Source organism: Pogona vitticeps, chromosome 2 (assembly GCF_051106095.1).
Source record: "Pogona vitticeps strain Pit_001003342236 chromosome 2, PviZW2.1, whole genome shotgun sequence".
In the NCBI taxonomy this organism is placed as follows: Eukaryota; Metazoa; Chordata; class Lepidosauria; order Squamata; family Agamidae; genus Pogona; species Pogona vitticeps.
In genome coordinates, this window is record NC_135784.1 from 193474676 (window position 1) to 193498970 (window position 24295).

General features: G+C 46.0%; 1 protein-coding gene across 5 annotated transcripts; it reads left to right on the forward strand.

Moving 5' to 3' along the window:
• Positions 1-23771, forward strand: IFFO1 (intermediate filament family orphan 1). Of its 5 annotated transcripts, XR_012084180.2 has the most exons (10): positions 5-868; positions 13736-13796; positions 13919-14014; positions 14269-14409; positions 15576-15763; positions 16290-16410; positions 20668-20763; positions 22108-22238; positions 22960-23240; positions 23442-23771. XR_012084180.2 is itself a non-coding variant. In XM_072991802.2 (9 exons), the coding sequence occupies exons 1-9, from the start codon at positions 42-44 to the stop codon at positions 22549-22551; spliced, it is 1698 nt and encodes a 565-aa protein (XP_072847903.2). In that variant the 5' UTR covers positions 1-41; the 3' UTR covers positions 22552-23005. The 5 variants fall into 5 exon arrangements, 4 of the variants coding, with proteins under 4 accessions (XP_072847903.2, XP_078240865.1, XP_072847902.2 ...); XM_072991802.2 differs by lacking the exon at positions 23442-23771 and having other exon boundaries at positions 1-868; positions 22515-23005; XM_078384739.1 differs by lacking the exons at positions 22960-23240; positions 23442-23771 and adding an exon at positions 22515-22719 and having other exon boundaries at positions 1-868; positions 15600-15763.
• Positions 23772-24295: the final 524 nt, after the last annotated feature.

Consider the following 24295-nt stretch of genomic DNA (forward strand, 5'->3'; position numbering starts at 1 on the left):
CCTGCCTGCCCCGCCGCAGCCCCGGGACGGCGGCCGCAGCCATGAACCCGTTATTCGGCCCCAACCTCTTCCTGTGGCCGCACGAGCAGCAGCCGCCGCAGGGCTTGGCCGGCGCGGAGCCCCTCGGCTTGTCCCGCAGCGGCGAGGCCCGGGGGGACCTCCTCGACGGGGAGCTGGCCCCGCCGGCCTCCCTGGGCGCCGGGTCCCCCTTCGCGGGCGCCCCGCCGGCCGCCATGGCCCTGCGCAACGACCTGGGCTCCAACATCAACGTCCTGAAGACCCTCAACCTCCGCTTCCGATGCTTCCTGGCCAAAGTGCACGAGCTGGAGCGCCGGAACCGGCAGCTGGAAAAGCAGCTCCAGCAGGCCCTGGAGGAAGGCGGCGGCCGTCGGGGCGGCAGCCTCCCCCGCCGGGACCAAGCCGTCCAGACGGGCTTCGTCGGCCCCATCCGCCCCCTGGGGCTCTCGCTGGCCGGGCCCGCCGGGGGCGGAGGCGGAGGCGGAGGCGGGAGCAGCGGCGGGGGCGGCCGGCCGGGCCCGCTGGGCACCCCGTCGAGGGGGCTCGGCTCCCCGAGCTGCCACCACCACCCCGGGGCCCCGCTCACCCCGACGTCCTCCCAGCCTCCCTCCTTGTCCGTCGGGAGCGCCTTCTCGTCCTCCTCGCGCTTTTTGCCCGGCACGATCTGGTCCTTCTCGCAGGCTCGCCGTCTCGGGCCGGGCCTGGAGACCACCTTGGTGCAAGGGCCCGGCGTCTCCTGGGTCCACCCGGACGGGGTCGGGGTGCAGATAGACACCATCACGCCCGAGATCCGGGCTCTGTACAACGTCCTGGCCAAGGTGAAGAGGGAACGGGACGAGTACAAGCGCAGGTGAGGCGACCCGTTGGGGCTCCCGGGAGCGAGAGGCTCGGGATGGGGAGGACGGAGGGGAGAGCGGGACAGGCAAGGAGCGCCCGAGCCGGCTGCGGGGCTCGAACCACCGACGGGCCGAGGGATTCCCTCCAAGCGCCAGAGGCAAAGAGCGAAGGAACCCACCGGGTTAGAGGCTCCTTTGTGAATCCTTGTACCCGAACGGATGGAGCCTCTAAAAACCTTGCATGGGGTGGCTTTTTGTGCTCATTTTGGAGTAACCACCCCCAGAAAAGGCACTGCCAGCTGCTCTCTCTTTGATTCAAGAGAGAAAGCCAGAGAGAGAAAGAGAGAGAGAGATGCTCATGCCTTTAAAACATTGGAGGCAGTAGCGTCTCCATTCAGTGGAGAGTCTGGGAATTCACAGGTACGGGATTTCTGGAGACCTTTCTTAAGGAAAGGAAGGGACCCCCTTCTGTTCTTCAGCTTTGTTGAATTTGTAAGCTATCCGAGGCTCCTTGGTGAGACCTTATCCTTCCTAACTTCACAGAGGAGAGAACAGAGTTTAGGAAGTAGTGACATGATCTGGGCCAGTTTGGAAAAAGTTACCCTCAAGTTAAAAGTCCAGCTAAAACCCAAGGTTCTCTGTGACAATGTAAGTCTTCAACTCATTTCTACTGTTGTCTTGAGACACCTGCCTTGGCCTCTTTCTACAAATTGGTTATCCACCAGCATCCTCAACAATCTTCTGTACCGTATTGGAGGAGGCATACATATGGGATGAGTTTTGTGCCACATCGCCATCCTTAGCAGCGGTTTTGACTCTGCTGACTTCCCAGGGGAGGAGTGGGGAAGAAACCCAATCCCTTTAACGTTCTATGTATGCGGATTTATTTTTTTGTCGTGGCAACATTTTATTTATATAGTGCTATGGGTGCACATAGCACTCGGAGGGCAGAAACAGCTTTGGCTTCAATCAGCAGAAGCCCGGGGTCTTCTTGGCCTGAGAAACTTGCAGCCAACATCCAGATAGTTTTAGAGAGTGAAATAGGATGAATGCATTTATTTGTCTTTTGAGTTCACTTTAGTTGGAAGCGATTAAAGGATAAACTATAAATTATATATATAGGCACATGTATGTCATGTGTGGGTCTTTAATCAGAAAGACCCTTGAAAGCTGAGAGATTCAGCTTTACTGGCATCTAAAATCCTTTCCCAGAGATCCTCCTGCACAAACCTGCTGGAGTATTCGGATGCTATCAAAAGCCTCTCTTACTTTATAAGTAAGGTGGGTAGTAATTGGAGGAAAGGGCCTTCTATGTAGTGACATAGATCTCCCCCCCAAAAAATACAGAGAGAGAGAGAGAGAGAGAAAGAGAGAGAGAGAGAAGGTATATATGTCTACCTTTTAAAAAAATCATGCAGTGGGTTTTTTTTTGTTCACAGGTCATAAAATGTTTAAAGAGGCATAGATTACTTTTCAGAGTCTGTCAAAATATTGAAACAGGATATTAAAAATAAAATAATAATAATAATTTTAGCACGGCCAAGCTCTTAGGGACCCTATGGACCAGGGAGTCCATCCCCTCTCAAGGAGGCACTGCAGGGAATCGAACTCCCAGCCTCTGGCTCCACCGCCAGATACCTAAACCCCTGCACTGAATGCTTAATGAAAATAAATATAAATCTGAAACGGGGTGGCTGGGGAGAAGATCTGCAGTGTTTGTGAAGTCCTGAGCAATCTAAATATGCCAAGGGTACAGCTGGCTTTTTTGTTTCAAAGCTGTGCTTAACCTTGGTGCCCATTGGTTGACTCCTGCCGTTCTTGTTTTCTAGCCAAATGGCTGACAGAAATTACGCAGTAGGACAGGGTTTAAAAGCAGGTCCAGACTACTTTAAGGCAATCACACAGATATGAGGTCATAGAGAAAATATCTCTAAGTAGAGAACTCTTTCAACAGGGAGATGGGCAAGCTATAACGAAGAAAAAAAGGACAGTGCTTTTCATGAGGCAGTCGCTAACTGATCTGGCTTTGATAATGAAGGAAGCAGATATGCATCTTCTCATTACACTGATAATCCAATATATAGTGCAAAAGAGGTGTAGGCTCTTTATATAAAATAAGCAAAGAGTCCTTGAGTGATGAAGCATGTGAGTTTTTTACATGTGTGGGGCTGATTCCTGTGAAAGTTGTCTAATGAAAACAAAGCAAAACTATGAGAGTGTCTTAAAGGATCGTTATATCTGAGCAGGTAAGATAGCCTTCCACAAAAACTCACACACCAATCACTAGTGAATCAGGCTTTAAGATGTCATCATACTTCTATTTTCATTTTTGCTTTTTTTTTTTTTTTTTTTGGTTATCTGTTCTGAATCAGCATAATGCGACTCCGTCTTTGAAAGCTGCTATTATAGGAAGTTTATGCTCTTTGCTTTGCAAGAAGTGTGCGGAGAAGATAAGCAAGTCATGCATGTTTTGTTTCTTACTGCTTGCACAGGTGCCCTTGTCTATAAGGTATAGCAATTGAACAAAGGAGCTCATCCATGGAAGAGTGGAGCAGGATGCATGGTGGCTGTGGGCATTGCGATGAGTGGAGCAGAGCACTGAGCTGCAGGGAGACAGAGACAGAGGTGGCAGGCAGAATTGGGGGGAAAGCAGAGATATCTGCATAGCCAAGCAAGCCATGCACTGTTTGCCCGAAAAGATTTGATGCTGGTGGGATCGGAATCCGTACTGATTTTTGGTGGTTGAAAGATAGCAGGGATTCGTGGGTCTGCATTTCTGCTTGTCATCAACCATGATTACAGCTGGGAAACATGCAGAAAAGGGAAACCAAGATATATCCGTATTTTCTTCCTTAAGGGGTAGGGCATGCCATGTTTAGGAATCTTGTTTGCTCTATGTATAGGGGATATGACGAGAGGAAGCTATAACCAGATCTATTGTTTTGTAAAACTTCTAGTACAGGGAATGGCTCAGACTGAGGCAGCGATATCCAGCGAAGGTCTCTTTGAAATCTCCCACACACATATACTGTACTTCTTAGCACTGTTAACTTCACCAGGCAGTTTAGTCAAGAGTATGGAGAATATTTTTTTTCCTCTCCACATTAGACCTCAACCCATAAAGCTGGTGCGAGAACAGACAAAAATAATCTCCCCCCCCCCCCCGAAACACCATTTTCCCCACAACACATAATTATTGTATGGAATCGATGGGACGGGATAGCACTCGTTAGTTTTTCAAGGGGACTGAACAAATTTGTGGTAGTTAAATACTTCTTCCATACCAATCTTTCTGTTGTCTGTTTTTGGCTGCTAAGCAGGGTCAGGCCTGGCTATTACCTGGATAGGCGACCTCAAGATATTACCAGAATCTCCAGGTGGACTAGGAAACAATCCTGCCTGAAACTCAGGAGCACCCTGGCTTGCAGGCAAGAGTCCATGCTCAGAAGCCTGCCGATGGACCATGAGCTTCTTCACTCAATAGAGGACAGTTTCCACTAGAGATCTGGGGTGTTCGGCCATGTGAAGAGATGGGAAACCTTCTTGTTTGGTTGCCCTGTGACACTGGTGGGTAGTTGCAAGGGGCATGGGATAGAGCAGTGGTCCCCAACCTTGGGCCTCCAGATGTTCTTGGACTTCAACTCCCAGAAATCTTGGCCAGCAGAGGTGGTGGTGAAGGTTTCTGGGAGTTGTAGTCCAAGAACATCTGGAGGCCCAAGGTTGGGGACCACTGGGATAGAGGGCAGGCCAACAAGTGGGCAACAGCCATTGTTTTTCTTTTCCATCTGCCTGCTTCCTTGAAGAGGCTGCCTAGTTATCTCTTAACAAGATCTTTGTCTGCAAAATACACTAGCAAGTTGTGGAGTCTGAATGATGGTGCTCGTTATTATTTTGTAAAACCAAAATTAGCAAGGCTGTTTGTGAGTTTGCAAGATCAGTGACTTGAGTATGTCCTTCATTAATTGCATTGATATCCAATTAATCGCCCTGTCTCTTCTGATTGTTATAACCCTAGTTTGTCTCCTTTCCCCAACTCCAAAAAAGACAGAGAGGCTTCTTTGGCCTTCCCGTCCCCCTCCCTTCCCAGGCAAGATAAGTGAGAGGAAGGCCCATTCTTGGCATAGCTATGGATCTAGACAAAGTGCTTTGTTGGAAGAAAGCCAATGCCTGCCTGCTCAGCCAACCTGGTTTACTTCCAAAGCCCCCATAAAGAAAGTTTCTGGATGCTTTGCTTGTAGATATGCTGCTCGGGCCCCTCGATCCACCTTTAGAGCTGCTGTTCTTGGGAAGGAAGCATTTGATTATTATTGGGAGTGCAGGCACTTGGATGTAAGAAAAATAGCTTTTGGATATCATGGTTCAGAGCAGAGATGAGGGTGGGGCTCAGCCTTTGCCCCCATTGCTGCTCCAAACACTCCTCCGTGGGTGGGTTCCAAATTCATGTTTACCCTTGCAAAGAGCTTGGTGGGGACTCTGCCCTTAGGTATGTGAGATATGGAGAAGAGAAGTGGCGCTGGCAGAGTAGAAGAGAGTCCAGCATTATTTCTGCCCTGCTGCATCTCCACTGCAGACTTCTGCAATACCTACTCAACTGGGGCTTGTTTCCAGTACAGCTGTATACATTTTCTGAGATTCTGTTTTTGCCGTGTGTAGAACTAGGCCCACCCTAAGACATATTGGTGCATAAAGGGGAAAACAACCAAACTGACACAGCCTTTCCATTAATTAATGTATAGCATAATCTACCAGAACACTGTCCTACACAAGAGAGGGGAAGCTATAGGGAAAATTACAGTATATCTCCTCCTCCTCACTCTCCTGGCCTTTTTTCTGTGTCCTTCTTGGCAGGGTGATCCACAGCAAGTTTTTGGAAGAAGTTTCTCCTGGGATGGAGAGAATAAGAAATATTTTGGTTGTTGTGGGTTTTTCGGGCTCTTTGGCTGTGTTCTGAAGGTTGTTCTTCCTAATGTTGAGGAGCACAGTCAGAGTTCCGACTCCTGTCCTCTAAAGATGCCGGCCACAGAGACTGGCAAAACGTTAGGAAGAACAACCTTCAGAACACGGCCAAAGAGCCCGAAAAACCCACAACAGCCGTCAGATCCCGGCCATGAAAGCCTTCGAGAATACAAAGAAATATTTTGCCTGCTTGATTTCTCTGTGCCTGATTCTTATCAATTAAAACTAGAGGAAAAGAGCCAGTTGGGATGAACAACTGGAGACTCTGGACTGAATCAAGAATGGGGGCAATTCAGATACACCTCCCTTATGAGTGTGCAAAAATAAAAAGGCATCTTTATGCAATATGAATGTGATTTTATGCACTGAGATTGATACTGAGTAAATGCTAAGTATATATCTTGACATATGCATACGTTTGAGTGTTACTGAAATAGAATGGGGCCTCATATGGAATAAGGATATTTTTTTTCTCTCTCTCTCTCCTCCCTCAATTAACCCGTTAGCTGTGATATCCTGAGGGAAAGCTGAGCTCATCTGCAGGAACCAATAACTGCTGTGCGGAGCTGAGGAATTCCACAGAGTGTTTGAATTCTCAAAAATGAAAGGTTGGCAAAGTGGCAAATGCAGAGGCTGGATGACAGTGCAGTTTAATGTCTGCAGGAAAACATGAGTTTTGTGAGTGGAAGGGATTTTTCAAGACTATCCATTTAGTCTCCATAACTTTAAAGTGTCCCAGATAACAAGTAAGCCATATATGGCACACATTTGTTGTCTTTTTCAAAAACATGTAATCTCCTTGATACATAATTCTTTCTTTCTTCATTCAGCCAGAAAAAAACAGTGATAAAGAGAAGTCTGTTCTTTTCCTGCCTTATGAACGGAAAATGTTCATTACACCACCAACTTGTACTAGTTTCATATGGTGACTTCTAAAATGAAAATAAAACATCTTGTGGTTTTGTTCAGAGTACTTGGCATACCTCAGTGGCCCCAGCCCCTCACTGAATTGCAACCATCGTTCTCGGTTGTCCTGTGGTTCAGTGAAATTGGGTGTGTCCTTGATACCCAGGGCTAGATTCCGATAAGGTCTGAGAGTGGATCCCCTAGTTCAGTGATCGCCCTAGAGGATCTTGGTATACAGTGGATATGTTAAGAAAGATATCTGCTCCTTGGGGCAAATAAAATAGAGATTATCCTTTCAAAGCTCCTGGGGTTTATGCTAGAAACAAAATATAAAATTACAATTGTGTGCTGATGTTGGTTCTGAGTTATGGCTACCCTTGTAGCATTTCCTAGGGTGCTTCAGGACCGTGCAGCTTGCCCAATGGCTTGCAAGTGGCAGGACCTGTAACCCGATTAGACACACATGTCCCGAGCAATCCCTGCTGGCCCCTCTCCTGGGATGCCCAGTAGGGAAATGAGCACCTGGTCCCTGGCTTAAGATGGACCATAATACGATGCAGCAAGAAGAAATGTCCATTCTTCAGTGTGTGCATGTGAATGAGGAGCATCACAGGTTTCGGGGGCAGAAAGCTGGGGAGTGGGTGGGAGAGGGAATGTTTGTGTTTGTGTAGGACTTGTTCAGGATAAGAGTTGCGTGAGACTCTATTCTGGTATGAATACATAACTGATAGACTGCTGCCTAGACGTGATGCTGAGGACTAGATTCAGCTGCCCTTTGAAGATCTGGAGGGTTGCTGTTCCATCATTCCCTTTGTTGTTGGGAGTGTGAGCTAATAAAATATCCCTGATCCTAAAATATATACGTACATCAGGGACGTGGCTAGTGCTTTGTTGTTGTTTCAGTGATTTGGGCTCTTTGGGGATTGGCGTGTTGCATCTTTCCTCTTGTCTGCCTTCCTTTCGTCTTCCCACTTCAAAGCAGCTTCCTACGAGGGAGGGAGGGAGGGATCTCTGGGTTCACTTCAGGAAAATGTGCTAGATGTTCTCTGCTTGCCTGGGCTGTGCCGAGCCCGAAGGAGGAGGAGGAGGAGGGACTGTTGCAGTGAGACTATTATTAGGAAGTGGTGCATTGCAGATGAGGATGAGAACCTGCTGGGGTGGTTGGGGTGGAGAAGAAGACGAAGCAGAATGGGAAGAGGAATGAAAAGCATGCTGGCGGGGGGTGAGGGGTGTCTAAGTGTATTGGTAGATCAGTGTTAGATCAGCGTTGTGGACTAATCAATGCTTAGTCCATTTTCACTGGCTGTTGAGAAAGGAAGGTGAAAGAGGCGCCATTCGTATTGAGTTAGAGCTAGAAGGCTAATGGAATGAAGGAAGAAGAAGATGTGGTAATAGAGTCTGGGATAGTTGAAAAAGACAATTGTCTTGAATTGATTTTCCCATCTATGTATCTGTAGTTATCGAAAGCCTGCTGTCAACTGGGACTAAGAAAAGAACTCAAGGATAAGGACCTGCAGGCATGGGTGGGCTTGCTCTCAGTAGCATCCACCGAATTCAGTAAGACAAATAAACTGTCTGCAAACCCAGGACACGACTGCAAAGGTTCTAGGATCACCAGGCACACTGCCTGACGAGTGACTTCATTGTCACTTTTTTTGTTTTGTTGGGGAAATATTAACAGTGAGGACGGTGTTGCCGCCAAGTAATGCCATATAATCTCCATGGAAGGAGTGGGAGTCTGGGGCAGTTGCGATGGATGGGATCCAGCGTGAGCTATCAGCCAGGTGCTGTTCTTTTCAAAGGCTGTTCCAGAGCAAGGTGGTTAGGGCATCAGATTTTCACCTACCTCTTCCTTCCCTCCCTCCCAGCCATGTCAGGACCACTTGGATGGAGATTTTGATGAACTCTCTCTCTCTCACATAGACACTGTAGCTTCTGCCCCAGGGGGATGGAGGGGGCTCCCCCCACCTTATAAGAGGCACCAGTAGCCTCTCCAGTGGGAAGTGAGGTTAGGCTAGTGGGTGGGGGATGCTCGGATTCTATACCCCTGTGCCGTTATATTCAGGTGTTGATCTGAACTCCATGGCAAAGGGAAGCTCTCCTTCTATGCATTCCTGTGGTCGCTCCAGCTGAGCCTGAGACACCAGAGGAGGACCAGGGTGGTAACTTGAAAGCCTTTCTGAGCAAACTGCCTACCACTTTCAGCTTGACTTTATGGCTCGTTTACAGTGAAAGCAAGGTTAGGGAAGAAACTCACATTATCGGAAAGAGCTACTTTTACAGAAATAAAAATATAGCTGAATGAATTTGATTGACAATTTTATATGACCTAGGAAGTACAGTTTTAAAAAATGGATGATTTCCTTTACATGTAAAATATTTACTATTATAATGTCTGGTACATGATGCATGGCTGATTTTTGCACATGGTTTGTGTCAAGCTGGGTCTTGACTAACTAACACATCTGCAAGCACAGAAACATACATTTCATTTTCTTTTCTTTTCTATTTTAAAAAGACTTCGTGTTTGCTTCTTTCTGTCGAGATGAAGGGGCTTGAACAAGGCTGCCGAAGAGATGCCTTGATCTTTTTTTAATAGAGGGCAGTATAATTTCTGTTTTTCTTACCCCTGAAACTTGCTTTTCAGGGGAAAGATGTCTAAATGCCCTCAAGCATAACTCTTTTGTGTGCTGTTTTTGTTGTGCCTATCACAATTCATTACTTCCATTATAACCTTTGCAGTGGGAGTCAAATAAACCACCCTATTAATTTTTCTAAGTCAGTATTTCAATTAGTACCGAAATGTATTTCCACATCTCTCTGTGTGTATCTGTCCGTCTTGGCAAATTATCTCTTATGTGAAAAAGTGCTACAGAGCTGTAAAATTGCCTTTAGAGATGGTGAAAAGTTTAGCATTCTGGCTGTGGCTTTTTAAGCAATGTGATCCCATCAAGCAACGATAAACTTTTCTCATTCAAAGCACCTATTTGGTTCCATTTTGAATTCAAGTGGGACTTTATTTTTAGGATTGCTCAGAAATTATTTCCATTTTATTCAAGCAATAGGAATGATCATTTGCCCCACCCATGACAGCTCTGCCATTGCCATGGGTGTCCATGGAGCGTAGTGGAACGACGGTGCAGGAGATGTGCAGTAGCATTGATAAAGTTAAAAGCCAATTGCAATCCTGCAGAAAAGCAATGGTTTAATAACATTAAGAGCAGCCAATCTAGAAGCAGCCTTGAAGGCTGGATCTCAGTTTTGGTGATTTACTAATCTTAGAGCTCCAATTTTCAGTTTTTAATAGGTACTATAATTACCAGTATACCTTATCCATAATATGCAGTCTCAAAAAACAGATCTTCAAAGGGGAAACATCCTGGGATGAGGAAGGAGGAAACTAAACATGTTTTTGCAGAAGTGACGCATTTCTCCCTAAGAGATGTTTGCCCTCCCCTCCCCATGCCTGAGCCATTCCTTCATCTCCATATTCTGCCTTGCTTTCTGTGTTCTTTCCCAAACCATGAGTAATCTCCAATTTGTTTCTGTCCCGTAGGGGTTGGTGAGCAGGCAGACTCTTCTGGCGTGCAGAATGTTTGGCTTGGAAGTTGCCGGGAGAAAAATTCCACTTATTTCAAGCAAGGCAAAATGGTGCCACAGCTGTAGAATCGGGAAAGGAAAGGTTCATTCTTTTAAGTGAGGTTCATTCCCTGTGCCAGGGTAGAAAGAAAGAGAGCAGCCCCAGTTCTATACTCAGGCTTTAGTTGCATGCTGTAGCTTGCTCTTTTTTCCTTTCTTTGCTCTGCTGGGTTTCCAATCTCCTGATCATCCTTGTTGCCCTCCTCTGTCTTGTTCCAGTTTGTCAGCATCCATCTTCAAGGATCAGCGTGCAGAACTGGTTACAGTACTCTAGATGAGGCCTAACCAGTGCCAAACACAGGGAAAGTAATGCTTCACATGATTTGGAGACTGTAAATCTGTTAATACAGGATATAATAGCATTTGCCTTGTTTGTTGTTGTTTTGCAGGCGCATTGCACTGTAGGCTCAGTATTCAGCTTGTGGCATACGGTATTTCCAAGATCCTTCTCCCATGTAGCATTACTGAGTGAAATATCTCCCATCTTGTAGCTGTGCATTGGGTTTCTTTTTCCTAGATGTAGAACTTTGCACTTACCCCTTTTTAATTTCATTCTCTTGTTTTCAACCCAGTGCTTGAATCTATGGAGATATTTTTGAATTTTGTTTCTGTCTTCCAGGGTATTAGCTATTCCACCCAATGTTGTGTCATCTGCAAAGCTGATAAGCATTCCCTGTATCCCCTCTCATCCGGGTCATAAAAATGTTGAAGAGCACCAGACCCAGAATGGAGCCCTGTGGTACCCCAGTAGTTACCTCTTTCCAGTTTAAGAATGAAGTGTGGATAAGCCCCTTCTGAATATAATTCTGTAACCAACTGTGGACCCACATGATAATTGTTCTCACCGGCCCACACCTAAGGCTGGGAAATTTGTTGTGGTCTAGTCTTCACATAAAAAGTTCTTATCACTTGAGTGAGCCTTCCATCCACACTGGAATCCATGCTACAGTCCTCTTTTCCCAAGCTGCAGGTCCACATGTAGGAAGGCTTATTCACAAGCAAGGTTTAACCAGTTTGCTCATGAGTAAGTTTGCCTGGTTTACTTGTAACTAAGAAGGCAGCAGCAACACCAGCTGAGGTCAGCTACAGTGTGAGAGAAAAATATTGGGGTGAAGGTTGGAGAGACAGAAGGGAGGTAACCCTTTCCTTTTTCCTGCCTTTCCCCTTAGCCAGGTCTCTGCTGGAGCTCTGTTTCTTTGTGGGGCAGAGCCCAAGGGGTCAACATAGCCTCTTTCCCTAACTTTTCTTGCAGCTCTCTTTCAGAGGACCATGGTGGCTTTCCTTTTTTATTGTTTTTAAATAAAGTTAAGTGGCATATCAAAGTAGCAGTACATCAACCAGGAGCATGGACTTCCCTTCTCCGCCTCCTTCAGCAGCAGCTCACTCAGATGAGAGGGCAGGGCAGGGATTCCTGCAGAGCTGTCTGTGAGTGGGCAGCTGCTGGAGGAGGTGGAGAAAAGAAGTTGGTGTACCTGCTGGAATGGAAGAGCTCAGTGGGGGAGCCGGCTGGAGGTGGTGGAAGTGAACCTGCAACAGATAAGACATTGTCTAGAAGGGTGGGATAAAAGTCTAATAAATAAATTAATAAATAAATAGATAGATAGATAGATAGATAGATAGATAGATAGATAGATAGATAGATAGATAGATAGATAGATAGATAGATAGACAGACAGACAGACAGACAGACAGACAGACAGATAGATAGATAGATAGATAGATAGATAGATAGATAGATAGATAGATAGATAGATAGATAGATAGATAGATAGATAGATAGATAGATAGATAGATAGATAGATAGATAGATAGATAGATAGATAGATAGATAAACAAATAAATAAATACAACTGAGGCCAGTGACTTAGATGACACAAAACAAAGTAGTTCATGCCCATCTCTAGTTAATAGTTGCTTGAGATTTGGAGGTTGTCTGTAAGCAAGTATAGGGCTGCCACCAAGGGCTTGGGAGAGCAAAGTATTCTTCTCAAGAATGGGAGAAAGATCATTTATAATGCATGTCAGTGGTCTCAGTTGTGGGCTGAAAGTGACAAATGGTGGTATTTGGTTGTTTTCTCTTCTGGGTCTGTCTTCCAGTAGGTTGCTTCTGGGTATTCATCTTGCCCCGTTAATTTGTTCTTTAACCATACTGGATCGGTATTGTAGTCTGAGAAATGCGTTTTTTAGACCTGTGGAGTCAGGACTCTCCATCTTGTGGGTTCAAGCAAGTACAATTATATTTAAGGACTTGGCTGTGAATAATAGTTTTTGTGGTGTGATGAAGCTGGAAGCTGGAGGCATGTAAGTATGTACTGTATAGGGATCAGAGAGTTTTTGATACAGCGTGGTGCTGAGATGTAGGCATTGTGGCTTCACAATGGTGTCCATAAAGTGCACCTGTTGTATAGATTGGTCCAGACTGATGTTGATGTTAGGATGAAAATTATTGAAATGTTGGTGGAATTTCTCCAGGATGTCTTGTCCATGGGATCAGATAATAAAAACGACACAATGTTTTGGTCTCTTGGGTTTTGTTTTGTTTTGTTTTGTTTTTGGGTCTGATATGCTTGCACAGACTAACACAGCTACTACTTCGAAAACGTTGAGAGGTTGTTATTGCAGCCTTGTCTTACTTCTGGGCTTCAACAGGGCATTATCTTGGCCACTGAGAGAACCAAACGCTGGAATGAATGGTTGCTATCTTTACCTGATGAATGTGATCCAGCAGATCTGATCTTCTTAAGTTCTGGTTGCATTGGTTCCCTATGTCCATGGCATCCCATTGTACTGCCCGTGATGGTTAATGGAGTCGCTTGAACAATAACGAAGGCTATTTCCGACCAGTGGAATGACCTATATGGATAAAAATCTGGTTATCTGGCAGTAGAGAAATGCCACTCCGTAAGCCAAGGGCAGCTGTGCCAGGCAGAGTTGTGGAGGGAGGAAGAGATCTCTGGCTTCTCCGGAATTGATGGGCTTAGACAGATACCCAATGGCAGGACACCGTTGAGCAGCGGGGAGAGGCAGGAATCATCTATCCGTGTAGTTTATTCTGAGGCAGAGAGTCTGTTGTAGTTGCTAAACATAGTCTGTGGTTACTGTACTCAGACTGCACCCAGTAAGACATGAGGGGTTGTCAGCAAATTCAGAGCAAGGCAAGTTAAGTTTATGTGGCTGAGCTTCTCATCTGTCATAGCTATGAATTCCAGAGGCGTCTCCTGCTTTCCTTGCCAAAAAAAAAAAAAAAGAGAACCCTCTTCTCGAGGATAGATCCAAATGAAGCTGATTGTGACAGGACCCAGTTTCACCAGTGGGAGGGATCCTTCAAAGTCTGATATCAACCCCTGCTGCCATGTCCTCGGTCCTTTTTGCCTTGCCAGGTGGGAAGAGGAGTACACGCTGCGGGTTCAGCTGCAAGACCGAGTGACAGAGCTGAATGAGGTGAGCACCCTTCCTTCCTTCCCACCCCTCTGACCCCTTCAGGGTTTCTGTGTGTGTGTGTGTGTGTGTGTGTGTGTGTGTGTGTGTGTGTGTTTTGACTTGTACATCTCCTTCCCTTCTAGGAGGCCCAGGAAGCCGAAGCGTGCCAGGAAGAGCTGGCCATGAAGGTGGAGCAGCTCAAGGCAGAACTGGTTGTTTTCAAGGGGCTGATGAGCAATGTGAGTGTACATGCTGGTGGGGGTGGGGGTGGGTGCAAGCACGTGTGCGCATGTGTGTACATACTTACCACTTTATTTCAGGACTAGGGAGAACTGAGAGATGAGCAACTGTAGACAGCCGTATTTCATAGAGGACTGCTTGACTGCCCGGCTATAAATTATAAACATTTGACATGTTTAGTAAGTGACGTCACGAAGTGCTTGTCAAACATGAAGAAGCCTTATCAAACGTCCATATCCTTCTTCTTCCTCAGAATCTTACTGAGCTGGACACCAAAATCCAAGAGAAAGCCATGAAAGTGGACATGGACATCTGTCGACGCATCGATATCACCGCTAAGCTGTGTGACGTAGCCCAGCAGCGTAACTGTGAGGACATGATCAAAATGTTTCAGGTGAGTGGCACCAATGACTTATTGGTATGGAAAGGTCACTCACTGAAGAATCAAACTTGCATCCCGTCCAAAAGATAAAGACCCCCATCTCTCTAATCTCATTCCACACATTTGCCTCAGTCACTTGGGAGAAACTGACAGGCATTTTGATTTTGAGGGTAGCCTCCAGGATTTCTCTCTTGAGGATTTAGGGAGGCCCCCGGTGTCTCTTCAGCCATAGTTGGCAGGGTCCAGTTGGGGGGGACCCCCTGCTGCAGAGAGAGACATGGTGTGCAAAGTGTCTCTCTCTCTCTAACACCGTCTCTCTCCTCTCCTCCCCACCCCCTTCTCTCTCTCTCTCTCTCTCTTTTTTCTGTCTTTTCCACTTACTCACTTTCTTGCACTTTCTCTCACTCTTTTTCCTCTTGCTTCCCCTACAGAAGCAGTTGGTTAGTTTTGGTTTTTTTTTTCATTCAGCTGGAAAGATAAGCAAGTTAGAAGCTTTTCTATAAAAAGAAACTTAACTGTAAATCCTGGCATTTTTCTCCCTCTCCTTAATACTTCTGTCCTGCTCTGTCTTCCTGCCTCCATCTATGGTGTACGATTTGAGTTCCCTTGTTGTGATCCCTCATCAGATTCATCTTCAGCTGCTTAGTTTTTGATTTTAAAATAGAGGTTTCTAAGACTGCATTTTAGCCAACGCACCATCTTTAACCTGGTCATAATAAGTCCGTCTCTCTCTCTCTCTTCCCCCTCCCCACTTTCTTTCCACTGCCGTCTTTCTTTCTTTCTTTCTTTCTTTCTTTCTTTCTTTCTTTCTTTCTTTCTTTCTTTCTTTCTTTCTTTCTTTCTTTCTTTCTTTCTTTCTTTCTTTCTTTCTTTCTTTCTTTCTTTCTTTCTTTCTTTCTCTCTCTCTCTCTCTCTTTCTCTCTTTCTCTCTTTCTCTCTTTCCCTCTTTCTCTCTTTCTTTCTCTTTTTCTCTCTTTCTCTTTTTTCTTTCTTTCTCTCATTCCTTCTTTCATTTGTTCATTCATTCTTTCTTTCTTTCGTTCATTCATTCATTCGCTCTGCTCTGCTCTGTTCTGTTCTGCTCTGTGTCTCCATGTCATCTTCCCCCATCCCATTTTTCCCCCTCACATATTTTCTCATCCACCATTTCTGACCTCCAACCCAACCTCGTTCTGTAGTCTCTGCACTTGTCTCCCATTAAGGTCCCAAGTTCAGTGGGGCGGAAGCGGGAGAGAAAGGTGGTCAGCGATGAGGACACCTCCCTGTCTGAGAGTGAGGCCTCCAAAAAGCCAGAGGAGGAGGAGGAGGAAGACGAGACCACCGCAATGAGCATAAATGAAGAGATGCAAAGGATGCTGAACCAGCTGTGAGTGCAGCCTGCCTGTTGTGTGGAGAGGAAGGCCTTGGTTTCTTGTTTTGCCAAGCCACTAAGCAAGGTGGCCACTCCGGTCTCTATAAAGCAGCTTATTCAACCCCCCAGTGGCCTTTCCAAATATTAATCAAGAGATGGAATAACTTTGCTCGTAGTTTGTTTGCTTGGTTTTTGGTAGCTTAGCTATCACATGGGTATTACGGAAATGTAAAGTAGCTATTGAGCACATTGCACCGTCCAAACGTCCAAGTTTTTATGGTGACACACCAACTTCATGGTGTAGGTAGGATGACGGTCTTATCATGAGGTTTTAGTTATTCTCATCCTTTGTCACCCAAGAGTATCAGATCTCAACATCCCAGAATTTAAATGTGATCAGAGGCTTTTCCTCTAGTCATATCTGTTCCCCTCATAGGACATGGGGAGATGGAAGCAAGTCACTGCTCCTGTTCTAGCGGGCTTGTTCAAAAGGAAAGCCGTCGCAGGCCTCCCTGCTGATCTGCAATTCCCTTGTTCTCAGGAGGGAGTACGATTTTGAAGACGACTGTGACAGCCTCACCTGGGAGGAGACCGAAGAGACACTACTGCTGTGGGAGGATTTCTCTGGCTATGCTATTGCTGCGGCTGAGGCACAGGGGGAGGTAAGGGGCAGCCCCCCAAACCTTCCAGTCACTCTTACCCCCCTCCCCGCTGTCATCTATGTACAGAGCGCCTTTTCCCTCTTGCTGAGTTGTTTATTTGTTGAGCACTTGCTCGTTTCTTATCAGTTGCATTGATGGGAACAGGGCTGTGCATGCCAAACACACAGAGAGGCCAGAATTCTGCCCCAGAGTGAATTCCCCCCAGGCTTGGAAAAAATATCTAACAAGCATGTAATGCTTGTGATATTTTGTTGCTATGTGTGGTGAAGAGAGTCTTATTCCATAACCTCGCTGAGTATTTTTGTTTTTAGCATTCTTGTTACTTGCTAAAATAAGTCATGTTTACTTGTTGTGTAAAAATGTTACCTGGGGACATTTTTCAGGTGACTTGGAGGAATTGAGAGATATTCGATCTGACTTTTTGAAAAAAAAAAATAACACAAATTGTTACCATGAGATGTTACGTCGGAACGGATGACCAAAAAGGCATTTGCACACAAGTAGTAAAGACAACAACCATTTTAAAAATAAGTTATTTTTAAAAACGAAAGTCATAAACTCTGAGATTTTTTAATTTGTAGAATATATTCTGTTTTTTCTGCTTAAGGTAGTTGAGTGGGCTCAGTAAGGCACAAAAAGCCTGGCTACTAGCTAAGAGGAATTCTGGCACTCTTAAATTTTTATTCACAAACTTCTGCCTACATAGGATGCCTTTTGAGAGTCTAGAAACCACTGCTTTGTATTATTATTATTATTATTATTATTATTATTATTATTATTATTATTATTATTATTATTATTATTATTATTATTATTGGAGGGGAGGGGGAGGGTGACCTGAGTGTGTTTTTGGAGGCATTGATAAAATCAGGATGAGGGCAGAAAACTGTGTCTGTAACTCACACAGTTATCTTCCCAGGCTCAGATAAGCAGGGAAAATTACCAGTAAGTTGTTGTCTGAGGCACTTACAAATTTATTTATTATTCAATAATATTTTTATTGAACCACAAGAATGGGGAGATTCTGAGTTCTCCAGAAGTCTTTTTTGGCCTTAGAGAGTACAACATTGGATGGAGGGGGGATTAGGGGAAAATACTGGGGCTGGACCTACAAGACCAAATCCTTTCAGTCATCAAGCATACTTGGTGATCCTGAAGCAGCTACCCTCACTGTCTTGCCTCACCTACCTCACAGGTCTTTTATGAAGATAAAATGTGAGCATCTGAACCTACCTAGCACTGAGTTCCTGGGAGCATGGAAACGTGGGTAACAAGTCTCATGTGTATGGTGTGTTTGGCAAAGCTCAGTCCCATGACGACAGCCCAATGGTAGGATCTCTCCCTTCCCCCAAAGCCAGCATTGCCTCTTCTTAGTGGGAGTGCCCCGGGACCACTCCATTGTGGGTCTCCCTGCTTCTAGCTAGAGAAGGAAACTGATTCTACACAGCTGAAAGTCCATTGAAATAGTTTTCTTTAGCTTTCTGGCATAGAGGGTGAATCCAATTGTTTCTGGATATTTTGGAATCTGTGCAATATTTGGGCGATGCTGTCAGTGGCCCCTGCTTCAGTTCTCAGGGATTCACCTGGCAGGTGATGCAGAAGTCACTGCTTCTATGAGCAACCTGATTCTGTGGACAGTGTTTACAGTCATTGCTACAAACACCCGCTGGATCACTGCTCATCTTCCATGGCATGGAGGGTCACAGTCTTTGCTAATAATACAGAATAAGCACTTGCTCTCTCTGGGGAGTCAGCTTACATAAAGCAGAACTGAGCAAGAGCGTGTCCAAGTTGTATATCTGGGGAAATGATGGAACAGAGGAAGAAAATAATGGAGTGTAGTGACCAGAATGCCCGGTTTATGTCTCCACTCAATATACCAACTATGGCCCTACCTGGATGAGCAGAGTCTCATGATAGTAACGCATGCACATCCTGTATAGATTACTGCAATGCGCTCTATGTGGGGCTGCCTTTGAAGACGGTCCAGTGACTGCAACTGGTCCAGAATCGAGCTGCGCAGCTGGTGAGTTGTGGGACCACTAGGGAACACATCAAGCCAATTCTGTTCAAGTTACATTGGCTACCAGTCACTGGCCGGGCAATTCAAAGTGCTTGTTTTGACGTATAAAGCCCTAAACAGCTTGGATACCTGAAGGACCACCTCCGTCCATATGAACCTACCTGGCAGTTAAGATCTAACCAGGGGGTCTTCCTGAAAGAGCCGTCCCTTGAGGAGGTAAGAGGGATGGCTTGTAGACAAAGGCCCTTTTTGGTAGCTGCCCCAAGACTATGGAATGCCATCCCAATTCAGATTCGTGTGGCGCTGACGTTGATGACGTTTCGGTGCCTGGTCAAAACCTTCCTGTTCCGGAAGATTTTTAATTAAAATTATATCAAGTGTGGGTCCTGACGGCAATTTTTAGAGCACTGTATTTTTAATTGTATTTTAGTTGCTTTATCTTTTTACTGTATTTAAATTGTTGTAAGCCACTCAGAGACCTTTGGGTAGTGCGGGTGGCATATAAATAAATAAATAAATAAATAAATAAATAAACAAACAAACAAACAAACAAACAGATAGATAGATAGATAGATAAATAAATAAATAAATAAATAAATAAATAAATAAATAAATAAATAAATAAATAAATAAATAAATAAATAAATAAAAGTCATTGGACCAGTTGCATCATGGGATTGTGAGGGAAGGATAAAATGAGGGAAAAGGAGAAACTTGTAAACTAACTGGGCATAGAGAAAGGGTGGGATAAGCAAGCAATACATTGCTGTGGGAACAGGTGCCTTGAATATATGTCAGTCCTTGGCCAGGGGAGTCTGGCTGAGTTGAGCCAGAAATTGTCCACTAACCAATACAACCATTGTAAAATTGGCCGTTCATCTTCCCATGTCTCAATGTTGTTCATGAAACAGACAACAGTATTCTTCACCAATGGTAGCTTCCAAGTTGTTGTCAAGGGCAACCCCACATAGAGAGGATTTTAAAGTAGTCAATCTTCTATTGGGCGTTTAAACATTATTGGAAAATACCCTGCAAATGTTCAGGCCCAAGGATAAGGTGGCACATCACTACTAGTCAAATCTTATGAAACCTTCCAAGGTCTAGAATGAAGGATGCAAAAGGAGAACATGTTAAGAATCCTGTTGATGGTTGTACATATTCCAGATTACCAGATTCAGAATATGTATTTAATACTAGCTTGTTTGAACGGCTTCATGTACATTGGCTAGCATCCTATTGGTGCTTCACATGTACAGTGGTGCCTCGCTTAATGATTACCTCGTTAAACGACAAAACTGCTTTACGATGAAGTTTTTGCGATGGCTATTGTGACCGCGAAACAATGTTCCTTTGGGGAAAAATCACTTAACGATGATCGGTTCCCTGCTTCAGGAACTGATTTTTCGCTAGACAGCGATTTTAAAATAGCTGATCGGCAGCTCTAAAATGGCCGCCCACTGTGCAAAATGGCTCCCCACTGTGCTTTAGGACGGATTCCTCGCTTTACAGGCACCAGAAAATGGCTGCCCTATGGAGGATCTTCGCAAAACAAGCAGATATTTCGCCCATTGGAATGCATTGAACCAGTTTTCAGTGCATTTCAGTGGGTTTTTTAATTTCACTTGACGAGGATTTCGCTTAACAGCGATTTGAACGGAATGAATTATCCTCGTCAAGCAAGGCACCACTGTATATAAGTGAAGTGGCATAAGACACAGCAGTGAATTGTTGCTACTCAGTGGGGTACTGGTTGCGTTTCGGGTCATGCAACAGGCACACAACCAAGAGCATGACTGGCATCTCATTAAGTTTCAGAATCCACCAGTTTTGCTTACACATGCATAAACTGCCAATAGGATTATTTTTGTTATCTCTGCAGTTTTTGTAACAAGCCTGTAAGGTAAGTCATTAAGATTATCCAATATTGCAAATGGGTTGGACAGCTAAATCTAAGTGTGTGGCTTGCCTTGAAGCCATCTACAGAGGATGTGCAAGATCAAGCTGGATTCACTCCAGATTTGTACCTCAGTTTTAACAGAGTTTTCATAGCTCTCAAGTGCAATTACAAACGCAAACCCTGGCTGACATGCCATAAATGATGGCTTTTCAAAAGAGGTGTATTGTCACCTGCTCTCCTTTGCTTGCATCCTGCTGCCAGTTCCTTCTCTGGTCTCAATGCTACCTGCTCTGTTTCTTTCCTCCCATGACATCAGCACTTTCTGTACATTTTGCAGCAGCCAGATGATAGTCTGGAGAAAGTGATCAAGGACACAGAGTCGCTCTTCAAAAGCAGAGAGAAGGAATATCAGGAAACCATTGACCAGATTGAGGTAAGAGAAGCGATACTTAAGAAAGGAAGTGCATCAGCAAGGGTGGGACGCAGAGCATGCAAGAGGAAGCCTTTCTTGACCACAGTCGCATTGTTGCAGCATAATACATGTTATGAGTGATGGTAACATTGCCTTTGCAGGCCTACAGTAGTTTCAAAGCAACACCCAAGTGTTACATTTTGAGTCTGATGTTTTCTAGCTGTTTCTAGGATTCCTTTGAATAAAGAAACAGAAAGATATTAGGTGGAGTCTATGGCTGGAATTTCGCTTCCCAGAAGAACTGGATTGATCCACAGCGATGCCTCTCGTAGCACGCAATGGCAAGCCACAGAGCAGTTCAAAATGGCGCCCAAACTGTTCTTTTCTGTTTTGTCTTTTATGGATACACTGCCATTTTGGATGGTACCTCTTTTACCTGCCGGTTGCCTGCCTGTCCCTTCCCTGCCTCCCCCTGCTAGGCACACACACCCCTTGCTCCTCTCTTGACTGCTGTCATGTCTTCACATTTTCCCCCTTTGTGCCTCCATGTGCACATGTCCGGGGGCGGCTCGTTTTTAAAAACCTGTCTTTCAAATTGCACATGCAAAGAGGCGCCTAAACGCCTTTTAAAAAGCAGGGCATTACATTCCCATCACGTGAGATCCATGTATGTTTGAATGCTCACTTTGGCTCCTGGCTGAGCCTGCCATGGATTGCTATGCCTTTCCCCCTACCAGGAGCTGCTATTGGAGGCATCAAGAAGGCAAAACTAGCTTTCTGGTTTGTCTGATAGACAGCATAGCCAAACGCGTGGGGTGCTGTTTACTTGTCTCCATGTGGGAGAAGGTAAAGAACACACCAAGGGACACTTTTGTGCAAGAAGGATGCTTAAGTTTGCTTTTTGTTCACTGCAGCTTTTTGGTATCTTACTAGCCCCCCCCCCCGGATTTGCCTCTGCTGGCCCATCCTACACTCCTGGTTCTCTCTCTCTCTCTCTCTCTCTCTCTCTCTCTCGTGTGTGTGTGTGTGTGTGTGTGTGTGTGTGTGTGTGTGTGTGTGTGTGTGTGTGTGTGTTGGGGGTAATGTTAGAATATGACAGACAGCACTGAGAACTGGATTCTGTATACTGTATAGCTGGGGGTGGGAAAGAGGGCAGTGAAGAAAATCCTCCGAGGGACTGCCTTTCCCCACCAGGTGGTGGAAAATCAAGGTGAGGCTAGTGAGACCTTTGCCAAAGGGCAGCAACGCTGCTTGACTTAACCCCGAAAGCGACAGGGGCTTTTGCTGTATGTGTGTTTTGTCCAGGTTGGGCGGCCTGGTTTGGGGGGGGGGGTCAGCCTCTGTCCTGCTTTTCTTTTGGCACAGCTGGAGCTAGCCACGGCCAAGAATGACATGAACCGTCACCTGCACGAGTACATGGAGATGTGTAGCATGAAGCGAGGGCTGGATGTGCAAATGGAGACTTGTCGCCGACTGATCACTCAGTCGGGAGACAGGTAAGTGCCCCTTTGCCAGGGGGGGGGGCTTCTGATCCTAGTTGTGGGGTGGCATCATGGAGTCCAGATCATTTGAGGTTCTTCTAGTATTATTGGGGTTGGCAGTGGGACCAGCAAAGGGAGAGTGTGTGGGGCTGGTGAAGGGGGAGGTTACTGGTCCTCTGCATGGGGGTGGGGGTGGGGGTGGGGGGAGTGTATGCATCAAAGAGGGCTTGGCAAATTTGGGCCTGATTCCAAGTGACTGGCTGTAACCCCCAACCCCCACCCCCCTTGCAGACTTACAGGAGTTGTGTTTCGGGCGATGTGTCTCTAGAAGGTGATGCAGTTTTGAGAGAGGCAAACGCTGTTGAAAGAGAACTTCCACTGGATAAAAGAAGCATCGCTGACCAGCTGGGCTTTTGCATTAGCTTATGGGACAAGGAATTCAGTGCAGCCCTGGGCTGGGGCTTATGTTTGTGCTGTTCCCCCCACCCCCCACCCATCCCTTCTCCCTATGCCAGCTCCCTTGCCCTCCTCAGTGTGCCTGTCCACAGGGTCCAGTCTAGCTACGGGGTAGCCCTTGCTTCCCAGCCCCCTGCCACTCATGGTGCCGGAGCACCTCCCCAAATCCCCGTGGCTTCTCAGCCCCCTGAGCCTGACTCCCACAAGACCCCTTTCTCTCCCCCTCCCCAGCCCACAGCCCTCGTGCCCATGTGACTCCCCCGCCCTTTTTTTCTTTCAGAAAATCTCCTGCTTTCACTCCAGCACCGCCCAGTGAACCAGCCCCAAACGAGGAAACGGAGGAGTCCGATCATGACCTCCCAAGTGACGCCTCCATAAGATAATAGGGGAGGCGGTGCCCCCTCTGCATCTCCCTTCTCCCGGCCCAGGAGTGTGAGCGTGTGGCGGGGGAGCCCATGTCCTAGCCTTGGCCGTGAGGGACTGAAGGAGGCGAGGAGCCACGGTTAGGACACTGCCACCACTCCGTCTCTCCATCCCTGGAGGGACTGGAGCCAGATCAAGGTGCCCATAGAAAACTGGTCTCCCTCTTCTGTTTCTTCCCAATCGCCTCCTTTCCTTCCCTTGGCTCCCCGATTTCTCCCCCTCCTGCCCCGACCTCCATACTTTTGGGGGAGCTTTAGTGGGGGAGGCTCCCACTGTACTGTAGCTGCTCCTTCCCAGAGTTTGCCTTACGAAGCCCCCGTCTCCTTTGCTGCCTCTCAGTATCTATGACTGTCTTCATCATGCTGCACGGAAGCAGAACTGGATCCGTTTACCTCTGCAAAGCTGGAGCGTCCCTTGGTGAGAAGAAGGCCTGGTCTCTCTGCGGTCATGCCTGCTCATAAAAGCCCTCCTGGAAACTCCCCAAGCCCACGTCGTCGTACACAATTGTGAGAGCCTCTCCGTGTTGGGGATGAAGAGCAAGCCACCACCTCCTCCACCCCAGCTCCACCTTTGCCTTTTGCTTCGTCGTGCGCCTGTGGGCACCAAAGTCCTATGTGATGTGCTGTGTCTGGAAATAAGAACATTAAATGGATAACCTCCTTTTCTACAGCTGTTGTCTGTGTGCAATGTGGGGTGTGTGGGTGCTGCTGGCAAAGAAGCTCTGGGTGCAGGTGGGTCCCTGAACCTGAGATTACCTCCTCTGAGCAGGGAGATGAACTCAAATAATGCAGAGTGGCGAAACTCAAAGTGGACCGCGTAGAGATCCAATTGGATCTTTTAAACAAGGGAATGATTAGATTAAATAAATAAACAGAAATGCAACACAGTCTGATAAAGTGCAAAACCACACACACACAACTTCCTATAGACAGCGATGGAATCTGAGATGAGAGCGACTGATTAGGAAAGTGATTTTGGGTCAAGATGAACATCTCCATGAAAACTTCATCTGAGTCTGTTAGATTTTTTTTTTTATTCAAAAAGGCAAAATGGATGCCAGGAATGATACCAAATGTTAAAAAAAAGAAACTGCCAGTATTTGAATCCATAATAGAAATGTGTGGCGTGGCCTGACATGAAACACTTTGGGCTCATTTCAAAAAAGAATTATTATAAGCCAGGTGACAGGCAAA

Bases quoted from the DNA above. Each gene is read 5' to 3' on its own strand.
- IFFO1 (XM_072991800.2), top strand. From the start codon at position 42: ATGAACCCGTTATTCGGCCCCAACCTCTTCCTGTGGCCGCACGAGCAG. The intron at 13,797-13,918 runs GTGAGCACCCTT...CTTCCCTTCTAG, and splicing joins GAGTGACAGAGCTGAATGAG to GAGGCCCAGGAAGCCGAAGC. The intron at 22,239-22,959 runs GTAAGTGCCCCT...TTTTTCTTTCAG, and splicing joins ATCACTCAGTCGGGAGACAG to AAAATCTCCTGCTTTCACTC.